Below are 16,023 nucleotides of genomic sequence, written 5' to 3' on the forward strand. Positions count from 1 at the left end.
CTTGTCACACACACAACCTGTCCACCAATTTCCTCCAAATCCATCCATAACCTTTTGAGATATCCTGCAATGTATCGTTTTTGGTCCTATCTCCCAATGGAGAATCACTTAAGAATTAAATAATTTTCATATCCGAATCCATATTCAGATCTTCACCAAAATAGAATCGAATCGTCCTTGTCAGACACCCAACCGGTCCACCAAGTTTAGTCCAAATCCATCCATAACTTTTTGAGATATCCTGCAATGTATCGTTTTTGGTTCTATCTCCCAATGGTAAAGAATCACTTTCGAAATTCTAGTAGCCGGATCCGAATCCGGATCTTTACCAAAATCTAATCATTTCGTCCTTGTCACATACGCTACATCTCTGCCAAATTTCGTCCGAATACGTCCACAACTTTTTGAGATATTTTGTTCACAAACGAACAGACAGAGAGAGACAGACAGACACTGGAGAGACAGACACTGGAGAGACAGACAGACAGACAGACAGAGAGAGAGAGAGAGAGAGAGAGCGAGACAGACAGACAGACAGACAGACAGGGTGAAAACATAACCTCCATCCGCCTTTGGTGGCGAAGGTAATAATATGCCATATGGTACAGATCGATATAGGTGTACAGTCATTGGTGAATACGGTACCGACGACCACCACCTGTGAGCAAAACTACAGGGTCCGTCAGGGAGGTGTGACGATTTTCAGAAAACTCGTACACAGTTATTTTTAGTCGAATTTCAATTTTTATTTTTTTTAAAGACTACATATATATAATGCCATGTAATACACTGTAACAAAGACATTTTAAAAATGTAATTCATGCTTGAAAAATGACATCTAAATGGCGGCCGTTCTTGTCCAAGCATTCTTGCAGACGCGTGGAAAAGTTGTCCATAGACCTTTCAACCATGGCAAGTGGAATAGCCCGAATTTCTCTGGTGATGGCATCTGAAAGGGTCTCAAGAGTGCGTGGTTTTTCAATGTAAACCTTAGCTTTCAGGTAACCCCATAAAAAATAGTCACAGGGTGAAAGATCGGGCGATCGAGGGCCACATCGAGGGCCACTCCACATCCCCACGGATTGAAATGAGGTGCCCTGGAAAATGTTCTCTTAATAAGGCCATTGATTCTCTTGAGGTATGGCAAGTAGCCCGTTCTTGCTGAAACCAAACTGTAGGGAGGTCAATGCGACGTCATCTCAATTCAGGCAGTAAGAACTCGCGCAACATAACGTTGTGAGTTGACTGTCACAGTGCGTCCGCCTTCCTTGAAAAAATAAGGCCCAATTATGCCGAATCGGACTATTCCGGCCCACACAGTGACTCGCTCGCAGTGCAGGGGTCTTTGATGGAGTTCTCGCGGATTTGTTGCTGACCAATATCGGGAATTTTGTACGCGTGATAATGAAGGTCCAAGTGCAAAATTCGACGAACTGATCTGTCTGACATCCGTAGAGCGCGAGCATGCCGTACCGCTGACCGACGAGGGCTGGCCTCCACAGCTTGTCGAACCCTTTCGATGTTTTCCGGGGTCCTAACGGTTCGATCACCTCCCCGAGCTGCTCCCGGCCTCACAGATCCAGTTGTCCTGAAGTTTTTTACCCACTTCAATATTGTGTTTCGAGACGGAACGGCGCCACGTCGACCAACATTGAAGTGACTGTGAGTACGAAATCTGCGCTGTGTAAGCACCACCGAACTACCCGTTTGAATAAACGTCTCAACAACAAAGACGCGATGTTCAATCGTCCACAGCTCCATGGCTACTGAAATGGCGCCTAACAACGAGTAACCAACAGCCATCACGCATGCGCTAGACCCCCCACTAGCATTGTTATACCCAATTCAAACATGAATTACATTTTTAAATGTCTTTGTTACAGTGTATTACATGGCGTTATATATGTAGTCTTTAAAAAAAATAAAAATTGAAATTCAACGAAAAATAACTGTGTACGAGTTTTCTGAAAATCGTCACACCTCCCAGCCGGACCCTGTATTTTTCCGTGGAATCACCAACCGTTAATTAGTAGTTATATGTTATTGTCCCTTGTGGAATGATAAGAGACCAGACAGAGTCGAAGCGTTAAAACCATGAAATTTGCATAGAGCGGTGCAATAGCAGGCAGTTTCGTTATCGGTTTTTTGTGAATAAAATCGGTACGACGATGGAATATAACATTACACGAAAAATATTTTTTAATGCGGGTTATTTAATAATAAATGTAGGTTACTTTAAAATTATTATGACTTGACGATTCATGATACTTGAATTAGCCAATCAGTTCAGAACAGGCGGAAAACACGTCACGATCCCTCCGTTGGCGGCAGGACAGTAGTAGGAAAGAAAAATAATTGGATAAAAACGAGGGGGTGGAACAAAACACCAATTGGCAGAATTTTAAGGGGTTATAGTCATGGTGATTTCCGTTTTTAGGGACGCTTTGCTGTTGGCGGATGAGGATGTCACCGATCGTTCATAGTTCGGCTTTATCGCTGGCGTGGCCTTCCTATTGTTCCTCCGGTTTTAGCTTCATAGGACCCTTATAATTAAATTTATAACCCTGTGGAGTAGTTTTTATTTTTTATTTTTGGAACCTCCACGTCTTTGTTCTGTTTTCCATTGTCTTAATCTTCCTGCTCTATCTCCCTTTCAAGACACCACCGCAAAGAAATGACCCTCTCCACCTTCTTCGGTTGTACCTTCATCGCTTTTGGACCTGCCCTCGCCCTTTTCTTGTTTACAGTAGCCAAGGAACCTCTGCGGGTCATCATCCTCGTGGCTGGGTGAGCGGTCTCTGGGGCTGTAAATGAACGTGACCTGCTTTGGCCTTTGCTTTGGTGTGACCTGAGTATTATTCGGTTCTTTCCAAATGGTTGTGTGCTTCACGTTTGGGCACCCTCCCTCCCCCAACCCATTGTCTTCGATGCCACAATGCGACCCTTCCCCAACCCATTGTCTTCAATGCCACAATGCGACCCCTCCCCAACCCATCGTCTTCAATGCCACAATGCGACCCCTCCCCAACCCATCGTCTTCAATGCCACAATGCGACCCCTCCCCAACCCATTGTCTTCAATGCCACAATGCGACCCTTCCCCAACCCATTGTCTTCAATGCCACTGCGACCCCTCCCCAACCCATTGTCTTCAATGCCACAATGTGACCCCTCCCCAACCCATTGTCTTCCCATGCCACAATGCGACCCCTCCCCAAACCATTGTCTCTGATGCCACAATGTGACCCGTCCCCAACCCATTGTCTTCAATGCCACAATGCGACCCCTCCCCAACCCATTGTCGTCAATGCCACAATGCGACCCCTTCCCAACCCATTTTCTTCAATGCCACAATGCACCCCTCCCCAACCCATTGTCTTCAATGCCACAATGCGACCCCTCCCCAACCCATTGTCTTTGATGCCACAATGTGACCCCCCCCCCCCCAACCCATTGTCTTCAATGCCACAATGCGACCCCTCCCCAACCTATTGTCTTCAATGCCACAATGTGACCCCTCACCAACCCATTGTATCCGATGCCACAATGTGACCCCTCCCCAACCCATTGTCTCCGATGCCACAATGCGTCCCCTCCCCAACCCATTGTCTCCGATGCCACAGTGCGCCCCTCCCCAACCCATTGTCTACTGGCCTTGTTCAATTTGCCCTGCTCCCCAATTTAATGAGGCCGCACCTCTTTTTGCATTAGTGGTGTTGACTCCTCCTCCGTTTCAACAACACCGTCCTGTAATTCCTTTGGCTGGTTATTATGTATTTACAATGGCAAAATAGAGAATGAGAGATTGTTTGTACAACCTTTGTTTGAGCGTTGTATTTCCACTGTGGAACGTGTTTTTTCCCGACTACACCCTGAAATTAACCCATTGCCTTTGTGTGTCGTGACTTTGCTTTATTTGACTTTGATGATCATGTAACAACACTTCACTATGGGTGAAGAGGAAGAAAACAAATGCCAGGATCACTTCGTTTCACCGCTTTCATATCTGAATGAATCTTTACATTGTCGAAAGGATGAAGGTCGCCTTTTGCTCTCTGAATGATGCACAGCAAGTAATTTGTTTAGTTGCTCGTACAATTGATGTCATCTTAACAATTGCCGTGGAGTTTTTGTTTTTTTCTATCTTCACCAACTCAATATAGGGGTTTCAGTACCCATGATGCAGTGCTCGGGCACCATATTTGTTGGCAAGCTAAAGAAGCGAGAAAAGGTAAACAAGACTTAACAAGGCCAAATAATTAGCGTAACCTTCCATTGTAATAAGTCAATAATGAGATAAACGTGCTCGATTGTAGAGCTACTGATAGGCCGTAATCGATTGCTTCCACAACAACAACAACATGCATTTTAAAGGCCATTTTCCCTGCTAGAGCGGGGGTTAGCCTTGCGGTCCCCATGACAATCTTCTCCATTTTTCCATATTTTCTGCATCTCTCCTTGTTAACCCCCTTGCCCGCATTTCTTCTTCCACCATCTTTAGCCAAGTCTTTCTCGGTCTTCCCCGTCCTCTACTTCCTTCTACATTCATTTCCATCACTCTTCTCAACCAGTCACTTTCATCCTTCCTCAACACATGACCAAACCATCTCAACCTGTTCCTCTTCATAGCATCAATCACAGGCTCTATTTCCATCATCTTTCGCAATTCATCATTTGTCTTCCTCTCTCTCAACGATACTCCGCACATCCGTCGAACCATTCGCATTTCCACCCTTTCCAACCTTTGTTGCTGCTCTACGTTCATTACCCATGTCTCGCTCCCATAAATCATAACACTTCTCACACATGCAGCATACACCTTTCCCTTCAGCCTCAACGACACTCCCCTCATCATCAGCACGCCACTCAGTTCCCGAAACTTCTTCCATGCACATCTCACTCGAGCAACCGTTGCCGAGTCTGATCCACCTTCTCCATTCAGCACATCTCCGAGGTAGCAAAATGTTTTCACACCTTCCAGCTTCACGCCGTCTCCAAGATCCAACTCAACATTTCCTCCATCTGAAGCTCCCTCTGTGCACACCTTACATTTGAATGTAGCTGCCACACTGGTTAATGACCCTCTCAGACCACTACATTTTTGATGAACCCACTCAGCGCACATTGTACATTGAATGGAGTTCACTCCGACACCCTTCCTACACACAGCACAGGGCCACTTCCCAGTTCTTTCCACCTCACCACATGCTTTACCACTTGCCATCACCTTCATCTTTCTGATATTCACCTTCAGACCTTTTGTCTCCATACATTCCTTCCACTTGTTCATCTTTTCCTTCAGTCCATCCATACTTTCCGCAATCAACCCCAGATCATCTGCATACAACAACTCCAACAGTAAACCCTCCTTTACGTTCTGAGCCAGCACCTCCATCACAGCTACAAATAGTAGTGGACTTAGTACCGACCCCTGATGCACTCCCACCTTCACCTCAAACTCACCACTGTTCCCCTCCTTCATCCTTACAGCTGTGCGTGCTCTTTTGTACATTGCCATCACTACTCTGATCAACCATTCCTCCACTCCTAACTTCCTCAATGCCCATGTCAATACTTTGTGTGGAACCCTATCGAATGCTTTCTCCAGATCAACAAACCCAAGAAACAACTTCTTCCTCTTCTCCATGTACTTCTCCTGCAACTGCCTCACAATAAAGAGCGCGTCTGTCGTTCCACTTCCCGGCATAAATCCAAACTGCATTTTGTCGATCTTCACCTTCTTCCTTATCCTCCTCTCCAACACCCTTTCCAATACCTTCATTCCATGATCCAATAACTTTATCGCTCGGTACGAGCCACACTCCAGAGGGTCACCTTTCCCCTTGTATAGAGGGACGAGGGTACTCGGTTCCCAATTGATGATTGCTGGAGGTAATGACAATTAAAAAAAAAAACCACCTTTCCCCGCAAGCGGGGGTTGGCCTTTTTCGGGAACTGTGGTTGTTGTTGTTTTTCGGTCCCCTTTTTGAAGCAATGTTTTACGGCCGGATGCCCTTCCTGCCGCCAACCCTTTTTGCCACCTTTAACGACAAGCAGGGAATTACCAGTGAACTGGTACTCAATTTGCCGACCTCGGAAGGATGACAGGCTGAGTCAACCCCCCTGGCGTTAATTCAGCGATCGACCGGGATTCGAACCCAGGATCCTAGGATCCTAAGCCGGCACCCTAGCCACTAGCCCAACACCAGGGATAACACCAGGGAATGACAATATCGAAAGCAAAACCATAACTGCACGTCTGGACGGCCATCTGCAATGCTGATTGACTGAGAGGGCGCAATTATATGACGTGGTGAGTGCATCACTCTGAATGTTGTGTTTGCTCGGTACATACGCCAAATTCAAACAGATCCAAAGATCAGGCTTGTGGAAAAGTTCCCGAGATGGTGTCGTTCGTGTGGAAGTTGTGTTTTGAGTTGAGAATGACCAATTTAATGCTCCACATTAATTATATTTTAAATAGTTTGCAAGTGGGTAGCGCGTGATGAATGTTTTAGATGGGATAGATTACGGCCTATGATGTTATCGTTGTCAGGGAAGTGATTACATCCAACATGGCAGCGCATACGACATTATGGGATAGTTCTGAAAACCCGATGGAGAGATTCTGGCTTTGCAGCCTGTTCGTTGTGCTTGCAGGGCTTTCTTCTGGCTCGTGTCTCTGCTGTTCTCATCTCTTGTGTGGTTCATCGCTGTGAAGGCGAGCAACGGGGACAACGATAAACTTCAGCATGGCCTGCTCATCTTTGGCGTTCTTCTGTCGGTGATTTTCCAAGAGACGTTTCGATATGGGTATTACCGGCTTCTTCGGTACGCTCAATTCCACCATCGGGATGCATGGCCTGGTGTTGGTTGTCATTTTGCATTTCTGTGTGACACTCCTTTTGTTGCTGTTCGCGTTGTGTTTTATTTTATTGATTTGCTCAAACGTAAGCGATGTGCTGTCCTTCCTTGGTCATTATTTTTGCTGGCCTTATTGCATTATAGGAAGAAATTGCAAGGTATTAAGATCCTTTCCGAAGGAATGTGTCTGCTGGATGCATAATTTCTGGGGGATGCAACTGTTGTGTACAAAATTTAGCCATTTGTATTGACAGAGGACAAAAAGGCAATTAACTGACAGTTGGGGCATTGGACCAACAGTTTGATGCAACAGGTAAGGGAATGAATTGAAAGAGAGATCGGTGGAGGAAATACTGACACCTACAAGAGGGTTGTGTTACCTAGGGTTAACGAATGATGAAAGGATCACAGATAACGATGGGGAACGACAAGAGATGGTGATGCGTCACAGGCTTGAAGCTCGGAGCTGATGCAGTGCCCATTGGATGTTAAGGCTGGAATTTTGAATTTGCTCTGGTTTTCAACATGCTCTGCTTGGTCTGATCTTCGTAAGAGCCACCGTGGCAATTTTAACATGCACATCAGCAGTGGATGTTGGCTGACCGCTTCTCCAGCCTAACGTCCATCTAACGGACTTTACACTCATGCAATGTTCTGCCTTCAAAACCTGACGTTGACAGTTAATATTTGGGTCGGGAATCAAACCCAGTCTAGACATCTCAAAGTCAGGTATATTTGAGCTTTCCTGCCATCTTGGCAGTAAGATGATTTTTTCAATATCATGAAATATGCTACTGCTGACATATGTGGAGGCATTATTTTCCTATTGGTTTTTTGGCCATTCATCTGCCTTGAAGTCAAATGTAGGAGATGAATATCTAGGTATTTGACGAAGCAAGGTTCAAAGACATTTATCTTCAGGTTGTAAGGAGATTTATTTACCTATTGCAGAGAAAACTCGTATTCAATCGACATCACAAAATACACAATACAACAGTTGAACAGTTGAGTTGAGTTCTCTGAATTTCTCTCGCAGAGTACAGCTTCTTTATCTATCTATAATTCCAGCAATCTCTGTGTGTGTGTGTGTGTGTCTGTCTGTGTGTTTGTTTGTCTGTGACCGCTGTTTCTCGACAACCACGGGTCCGATATACTTGAAACTTGCCAGGTATATTGCTGGGGACCCGAGGATGTGCCTTTTCAAGGTTTCATATTAATCGGACAATTACTTACCGAGCGATGTCCAAAAAACGATTCAACCAATCAGAGAGCAGCGAACTAGCGCGTGTGCCGAACGTGGCGGACACACTCTGCCTCGGATGGCACATTTGAGAGCGTATTCATTTATTTCACGTTTGCAAACTATGTTGGCGCTATGTTGGCGTTAAACGATGTTTTAAAACTAATAAAAACGAATTTGCGATTCATTCGCTTTCCTGCGCGTTTGTGTACGCGATGGCGATTTCTTTACCAAACTCCGGAAGCCGTTCGCTTTGGACCGAACCATTTCATGTAAATAGAGGGGGGGGTTCTGTGGTCGTTGCGAATGGACCAAACCATTCATGTAAATAGAGGGGGGGGATTGTCACTGTACTCGCAAGCCGTTCGCCGTTCGCTTTGGCGTTGCGAATGGACCAAACCATTTCATGTAAATAGAGGGGGGGGATATAATTTTAGATAGATATATAGTACGGGCATATATATAGTACGGGCATGCCCTAGTAGGAGCAAAGTCCTTTGATGCCCTGGAGGATGGGCCTAAGAGTGACAGCAAGGTCACCACAGGTCAGGTTAGCTGGTGCCTAATGAAGGCTGGTTTCCATTAAGAAGCGACAAGAATGTTTGTAGGAGTTGCTTTTGGAGGATGGAGTTCAAGAGGTCACTTGCTTCAAGCCAGAGGCAAAGCCCTCCTGGGTGAGATGTCCATCTGGCTCCAATATCAGCTTCAGGGCCCATCGATAAAGCGAGGTAGGGGCATGGAAAAGCATGTGGAACTCATCTTTTTTTTTTTCTTTTTTTTTTTTTCTTTTTTTTTTGTATACTGAATCGAGGCTCGTGAAAGAGCTAACATTTATTTCACAAACAAATCAACCAGACAAACAAAATATATAACAAGTACAAATACATTCAAAGTACACCGCCCCATGCCAAATAATTAAATATGCTGCAGCGCGGCATTGCCGGGGCGCCTCCGGCGCCCGGCAATACCGCAGTGCAGCTCATTGAGGCTGCATTGGGAGGGAGAGGTGTACACTAATTGATTGATTAATTGTATAATTAAAATCAATAAAAGATTATCACAAAATATTTTCATAATCAATTGGCTAATCGCATAACTAAACCACTAGTGCTTCATCTGAAGATGTATCTTTTAGAAATTTAATTAAATAAGTCATTAATAAAAAATTAAATAATTAATTGATTACTCAATAAATAATTCATCGATTAATCAATAAATAATTAATAGATGAAATGATTAATCAATAAATCAAAAATATCCTTGATAGCCACATCACTTGGTCACTCATGTCCAAATATTAGCTTCCCAGCTCAAAAGGTGCCTGAGATATTGGCCAAATGAGAAAGAAAATAAATAAATGATTAATAATGAAAATAAATAAATAACAAGTGAATCCTCTTGGATTGCGCTGAGGTTCGGGCTTGGAATTTCTAGGAGGAAGTATAATTTGTATGCAATGAAAGTACATGTAATATGGGATCGAGTAAGATCGAGTAAGCTTCACCAGTGCGCGTGCGCGAATTTATGTCACGTCGGCAGCGAGAAGGCGTTCCCCAACACGAACCAATCAGGAACTGCCACGCCCACTTATATGATCTCCGAATTCCTGTGACAGGAATTAGCGTTACACTGGCTGGAAGTCAATCGCTAAAGGCGCTTCCTCAGCGCCAATCACCAGTGCGCGTGCGCGAATTTACGTCACGTCGGCAGCGAGAAGGCGTTCCCCAACACGAACCAATCAGGAACTGCCACGCCCACTTATATGATCTCCGAATTCCTGTGACAGGAATTAGCGTTACACTGGCTGGAAGTCAATCGCTAAAGGCGCTTCCTCAGCGCCAATAATCATAAAAAAATTAAATTATTAATCAATTTGGTCAGAGAACACATAAACTACCACTATTTCATCAGAATCGGTAACTTAAAAAAAAAAATTTTTTTGGTCATTAATCGAATAATTAAATAATTAATCGATTAATTTATTAATTAATAAATCAAAAATAGCCTTTGCAGGCAAATCACCTGGTCATTGGCATGTCCAAATATCAGCTTCCTAACTCAAAAGGCGCCTGAGTTAATGGTCAGAAGAGAAAGGAAATTTGATTAATTAAATAAGTACTTAATTAATCGCTAATAATTAAATAACTCCTCAATTTATTGATTAATCAAAAAACAAAAAATACCGTTTTTGACAAAGGAGTTGCTCACTATTGTGCCGAAATTTCAGCTTCCTAGCTCAAAGGATATAGCTCATCTTAGATAAAGAGTTCTTGTTTTGGAGAAAAAGCTGGAATGTGCATTAGGTCATAGGTCATCACTCAAGCTCCTCTCCTAGGTCAAACAGATCAGTTAACACAAGCTCCATTCTCCATCTCGCTTCCAGCACAAAGAATACACATGTTCCATAATTTCAAATGCAGGTTCATTGGCTTCCATATTTAAAGTTTATAGCACATTAATAGCTCTAAATAATTATACAAAACAGCATCCATGTCTTTGTGACCTCCTGCTGTGCCAAAAACCTTCGAACAAGCAATTTGGGTGCAAGTCACTTTTATTCGCAGGGACATTTCTAAATACTCAATCATAGAGAAGTCCTGAAGAACTTTTCTTTTTTCTTTTTTTTTTTGTATGCAAGATCGAGGCTTGTGCAAGAGTTAACATTAACGACAAAAAAACAAACGGACACATAAGACAAAATTAAGGGAACGGGAGACAAGATTGGGAGAGAGGGAGGCACACAAGTACAACAGCAGAGAACAGGGACATCAGGAAATCGGTGGGAGGGATAGGGCTTGGGGGCAAGAGGCATGGGAAGGGGGGGGGGGGGGGGTGGGTTGGAGAGGTATAAAACAAATGGACACTGCTAGGAATTCTAGGAAAGGAGTCGGAATTTCAAGAAAATGGATCTGGCGTGAATTAACGGGGGTAGAAAAGATCAAGGTTTTTGATGGGGGAAGATAAGAGATTGTGGTGAACAGCTGTTTTAAAGACCTAGAGGGAGGAGTGGGATTGAAGAGAGTGAGGGAGTTTGTTCCAGAGGCGGGAGAAAAGAGGAATGAAAGAGTGAACATGAGCAGAGATTCTTGATTTTGGCAGTTTCACCAGAAGAGGGTTGCTGGCAGATCTTCTGCGACCTGTAGGAGTATTTGGGGGATGGCACAGACAGGGCTGGGGGGCGGGGGGCTAGGCCAGGGAAGAGTCGGTAGAAGACAGAAAGACCACCAACCTGCCTGCAGTGAGTGAGTGAAAGGCCCTCAGAGTTGGCTTCATCGCGGAGATTCCAATGATTCTGAAAGCTTTGGTTGCAACAGCGTGAAGCCGAACTAGGTGTGAGGCAGGAGCACCGGCCCAGAGGGGGGAACAGTATTCCATTGAACTGCGGATGAAAGCCTTGTATGTGTTGAGGAGCTCAGGTGTGCCAAGGAAGGACTTCGCACGACGGAGGATGCCCAGTCGGCGACTGGCATTGAAGGCCAGCTTGGAAATGTGGTTTTCCCAGGAAAGATCATGGCAGATTGTGAGACCCAAGAGATTGAGTGACAGAACTTCTTGGAGAGGATTGTTGAGAAAGCAGATGGGAGGGTTGTCCAGATGGTCTTTTCAGAGAGACATAGTAAGAGTGTGAGATTTGTCAGGATTGAAAAACATGTTCCACTTGTTTGACCAGTCTGATTTTGTCCAGGTCTGCAGAGAGTGAGGAGGCTGCAGACTTCCAATCTGAGGGATGAGGTATGGAGTGGCAGAGAGTGGAGTCATCAGCAAAGAGATAGAGAGGATTTTCCAGAGAGTCGGAGAGATCATTGTTGAAGACCAGAAAAAGCACAGGGCCCAGAACACTGCCTTGGGGAACTCCAGCTTGAACAGGAAGGGGAGATGAGAGAAATCCATTCAGGGCCACATGTTGACTACGACCAGAGAAGAAGTCCGCAAGCCACGCATGCAGATTTCCATGCATACCATAGGAGGAGAGTTTGGTGAGCAGAGCTGGGTGCCAGACCATATCGAAGGCACGTGATATGTCAAAGGATACAGCTCTAATTTCCTGCTTGACATCGAGGACGTCCATCCATTGTTGAGACAGCAGAAGCAGTATGTCCAGGGTAGAGTGACCTGGTCTGAATCCAAATTGATGATCAGAGATCACGCCATTGGAGAAGAGGAAGGATTTGATATCCAAAGCAATGATTGATTGCATGACTTTGCTGATAATTGGGAGCAGGCCGATTGGTCTGTAGTTGCAAGGATCTGTTTTTGTGCCTTTTTTGTGTAAAGCGGTAATGTTGGCTGATTTCCAAGCTGATGGCAGATGACCTTGAGCAAAAGAGAGGGTGAAGAGAACAGAGAGAGGGTGTGAAAGAGCGGCAGAGCAGGATTTTATGACACGTGGGCTGATGCCGTCTGGTCCAGTTGCAGAATCAGAGTCAAGGATTGACAGAAACTTCTCCACCTTGTCAGGAGATTCGGACACAAAGTTCAGGAGCAGCTGGGTACGGTAGGTAAAGAGAGAGACGGGCTTGGGACACAATATTTTGAGGCAAACACAGAGTTGAAGCATTTGGCTTTTTCATGTGCGGAGTCAGCTGTGGAGCCGTTTGAGGTAAGGGAGGGGATGGAGGGGGAACAAACACCAGAAACAGAGTTGCGTCACCAGGATTTGGAAGAGGGAGACAGGTTTGAGAGTTCACTCTTGAGAGAAGAGAGATATTGTTTCCTGGCTCTCCTCAGGGTAGACACACACTTGTTCCAGGCTTTGTGAAAAGAAATGAGATTGCCTTCCATTGGATTTGTCTTCCAGGAGGCGAAGGCAAGTTGTTTCAGGGCAACTGCCGCACCACAAGATTCATGTACCATGGACGGGAGGAAGGGTATGACAACTGAAGACGAGATGGGATAAATCTGTGCATGAGAGAGAGCAGCTTACTTTGGAAGAATTCCCAGTATGACTTGATGTCAGGGGCAGTGGAGATGGGAGACAAGTCCAGATGATTTATGGCTGCTTGAAGACCATGCTCGTTGGCCTGAGTGAAATGCCAGACTCGTCGACGCTGAGGAGGCTCTCTGAGAATGGCCAGAGAGATGTCCACTTTAACAAGCATATGGTCAGATGAACCGATTGGAGCAGAAAAACAGCAGACATTTGCAGGGAGGTTTGTCATAACCAAGTCTAGAAGAGAAGATGCTCCGTTGACTGAGATCTGGGTCGGGAAATTGACAGATTGTCAGTCCCAATGAGTCACATAAGTCCTTTGCTGAGGTGTCATGGCTGGTGAGAGGTACCTACACCCAGCCAGCTGGCATGATGACAGTTGAGATCACCACATATGAGGAAGAGAGAGTTGGGATGAGTCGATAGAAGTTGTTCCATGTTGTCAGACAGTGAGATGTAGATGGAGTCCGCTGTTTGGTGGATGGTACAACACACATATAAACAAAAGATGGGAGTGAATGGAAGCCGTAGCCAGAGGTACTCCTGGAGGTGAGGTGGAGAGAGGGCAGTGCAAGGAGAGTGAGGAAGAGAGTTTTTGATAAAGATAGTAACCCCACCTCCAGGACGAGGCTCAGGTCTATCATACCTGAGGAGGGATTAACCCCAGAGATATATTAAGGAATCAGAGACATCTTGAAGGAGGAAAGTTTCTGTTAATCAGATTAAGTCTGGTTTGTCAGAAGCAACCTGTATGGAGAGATCAATCAGGTTTGAGCAAAGGCCTCGGATGTTTGAGGTCCATACCGTTAAGGAAGCGGAAGGGGGAGCATTGGATACAGGACAGAGGAGGGGAGGGTAAGATGAGGAAGGGGAAGAGGAGGGGGAGGTAGGGAGAGCTGTTGATAGTGTGTCAGAGATTTCAGAAGACCTCTGAGAAAGGGAAGGAGGAGGAGGAGGAGGAGGAGGACAAAAGGTTTGATGGTGATTGGATGAGGTACAGTGAGATGTTGTTTGCGGGGGGGGGGCAGAGCGAGGAAGAAGGTTGGAGGAGATGGAGGTAAGAGTTGGAAGGGAGAGGAAGCGTGTAGGATGCTTTGAGGAGGAGGGGTGAGAGGGGAGAATTGGAGAAAAAAGGAGGGTGTGGAGATTTGAAGGGTGGGGGGGAAGGGGGGAGTTTTGAAATGGAGGGGTGAGGCGGGGACATGAGAGGGGATAGGGGGGAAGTTTCGGAAGGGAGGGGTGAAAGGGGATTTTAGGAGGGGAGGGGAAAGGGGAGAGATTTGAAAGGGATGGATGACGGGGGAGTTTGGGAGGGGAAGGATGAGTTTGGATTTTCGAAAGTGTTAGACGAATCATGGAAGACGAACATTTATTTCAAAATGAGTTTCTTGTGATTTTCAAGCCAGAGATTCATTTGAAAATGTTTGAGGAGGGGTGGAATGCATGTGAGTTTAGGGAATGTAGGAAGGAAGAACTGAAAGAGATTGAATTTTTATTTGAAATGAACAGATTTGGTGAGCAAATTGAAATCAACCTTTTAAAGAAGAAGAAGAAAAGTGTGTTATAATATACAATACTTCAGGGGAAAGTTTAAACATTTTTAAACTAAACCGTGAAAACTATCTGGGGAAATTCCCTCAATGAGGGTTTAAGCAAATGTTTTAGTATGGGAGGAGAGGCCTACTTTTTAAATTCTTTATTAATATGTTTTTTTGAAGGTTAGGTGAAAATGGATCAGAGTAAAAAGGATAAAGTTGAAGAAGTATGGTGAGAACTGGAATTTGAAAGATGTCGTCTGGAGAGGATTGAGTTATGAAGGAAGGAGAGAGGAAAAAAAACCGGGTGGGGCGAAGCACGTGGTCAAAGAACGAACGAACATGGGGCGAGAAGGGGAAAAAAAAAATTTTTTTTGTGATTAAGTCTATAAACAAACGGTAATATGTTCGGGGAAGTATGGGGTGAAAAAAAGACTGATAAAAACAGTGAGAGAACGAAAGTAAATGGACCACAAACAACTGCCGAGAGGAGACGAGCCTCGAGGCCTGGAAATCCAGGCCTGAAAAACGCGGCGGGAACCAACCGACGATTATACACAGGTATGCACGATTTACACCAAGATATAACTAGAAACACACAGTAGGCACTCACACCATAAAATGAAAATACAGTTTTGACAAAAATACAAATGAGGAAATTTCTTAACTTTCGTAGCGTGGAGAGCTTGGAAAAACACACAACCTCGCTGGCAAAACCGGAAACGGAAGTCCAAACTTATACACAAACCTACAATTGTTTGATTGTCGATTTTATTTCTGGTTTGAAGGCCTGTCTTTAAAAAATAGTTTCTATTAACTTGTTGGTTCTGTTTATTATGCCAGAGATGGCTTTGCAATGTTTCCATCATCCTTCATCCCTGATCACCATTACTAGCCTCGGTGTTGTAATGGTTTCTGTCTGTTCTGAGTGGGTTCAAACCCCGCCGAGCCATACCAAAGATTGTGAAAATGCAAAACAATGATGTTCTTCTACTGTCTCCCGTTGGCATCTTTTTCTTTTTCTCTGGCGAGCTTGTTCAAAGTTTGCAGCAAGTTCTTCTGACATCTCTTGATGATATTTTCTGCTGACACGACTGCTTTGACACAAGATATGGAGGCAAAGACAGACTTCAAACATTCTGCCTTATCGCAGGCAAGGTTTACAGAAATGTCATTGGAGGTGAGGGACGGGTTGGAGTGAGAGCATACACCAGAGATACTTGCCAGGCCCCACCATGACTTGGAACAAGGAGTCTGGTTGGAGAGTTCGGCCTTGAGATTTGTAAGATGATGTGTTCTGGCTTGCCCGTGGATGAACACATACTTGTTGTGAGCCTTATGGAATGAACAAAATAATTGTGTATGGTGAAGATGGTACTTTTGATTTGTAGCCTGAAAGTTTATATGTCAAACTCAGTTGGTGAAATGGCCAACAACTCTTGATGGTTTGGCAAT

At 44.7% G+C, this 16,023-nt stretch overlaps 1 protein-coding gene across 3 annotated transcripts in view; it reads left to right on the forward strand.

Moving 5' to 3' along the window:
• Window positions 1-2,283: 2,283 nt before the first annotated feature.
• LOC137431319 (gamma-secretase subunit Aph-1b) overlaps window positions 2,284-16,023 on the forward strand; it is a 76,086-nt gene continuing 62,346 nt past the window's right edge. For 2 of the 3 annotated variants that reach the window (XM_068122529.2, XM_068122531.2), the window contains exons 1-2: window positions 2,284-2,787; window positions 6,660-6,830. In XM_068122529.2, coding sequence (XP_067978630.1) covers window positions 2,675-2,787; window positions 6,660-6,830 — 284 coding nt within the window. In that variant the 5' untranslated portion in view covers window positions 2,284-2,674. Of the gene's footprint in view, window positions 2,788-6,198; window positions 6,313-6,659; window positions 6,831-16,023 lie in introns of those variants that run through there. The other variant, XM_068122532.2, reaches the window with a different exon arrangement.

This window comes from Myxine glutinosa, chromosome 7 (genome assembly GCF_964187855.1).
Source record: "Myxine glutinosa chromosome 7, kmMyxGlut1.1, whole genome shotgun sequence".
In the NCBI taxonomy this organism is placed as follows: Eukaryota; Metazoa; Chordata; class Myxini; order Myxiniformes; family Myxinidae; genus Myxine; species Myxine glutinosa.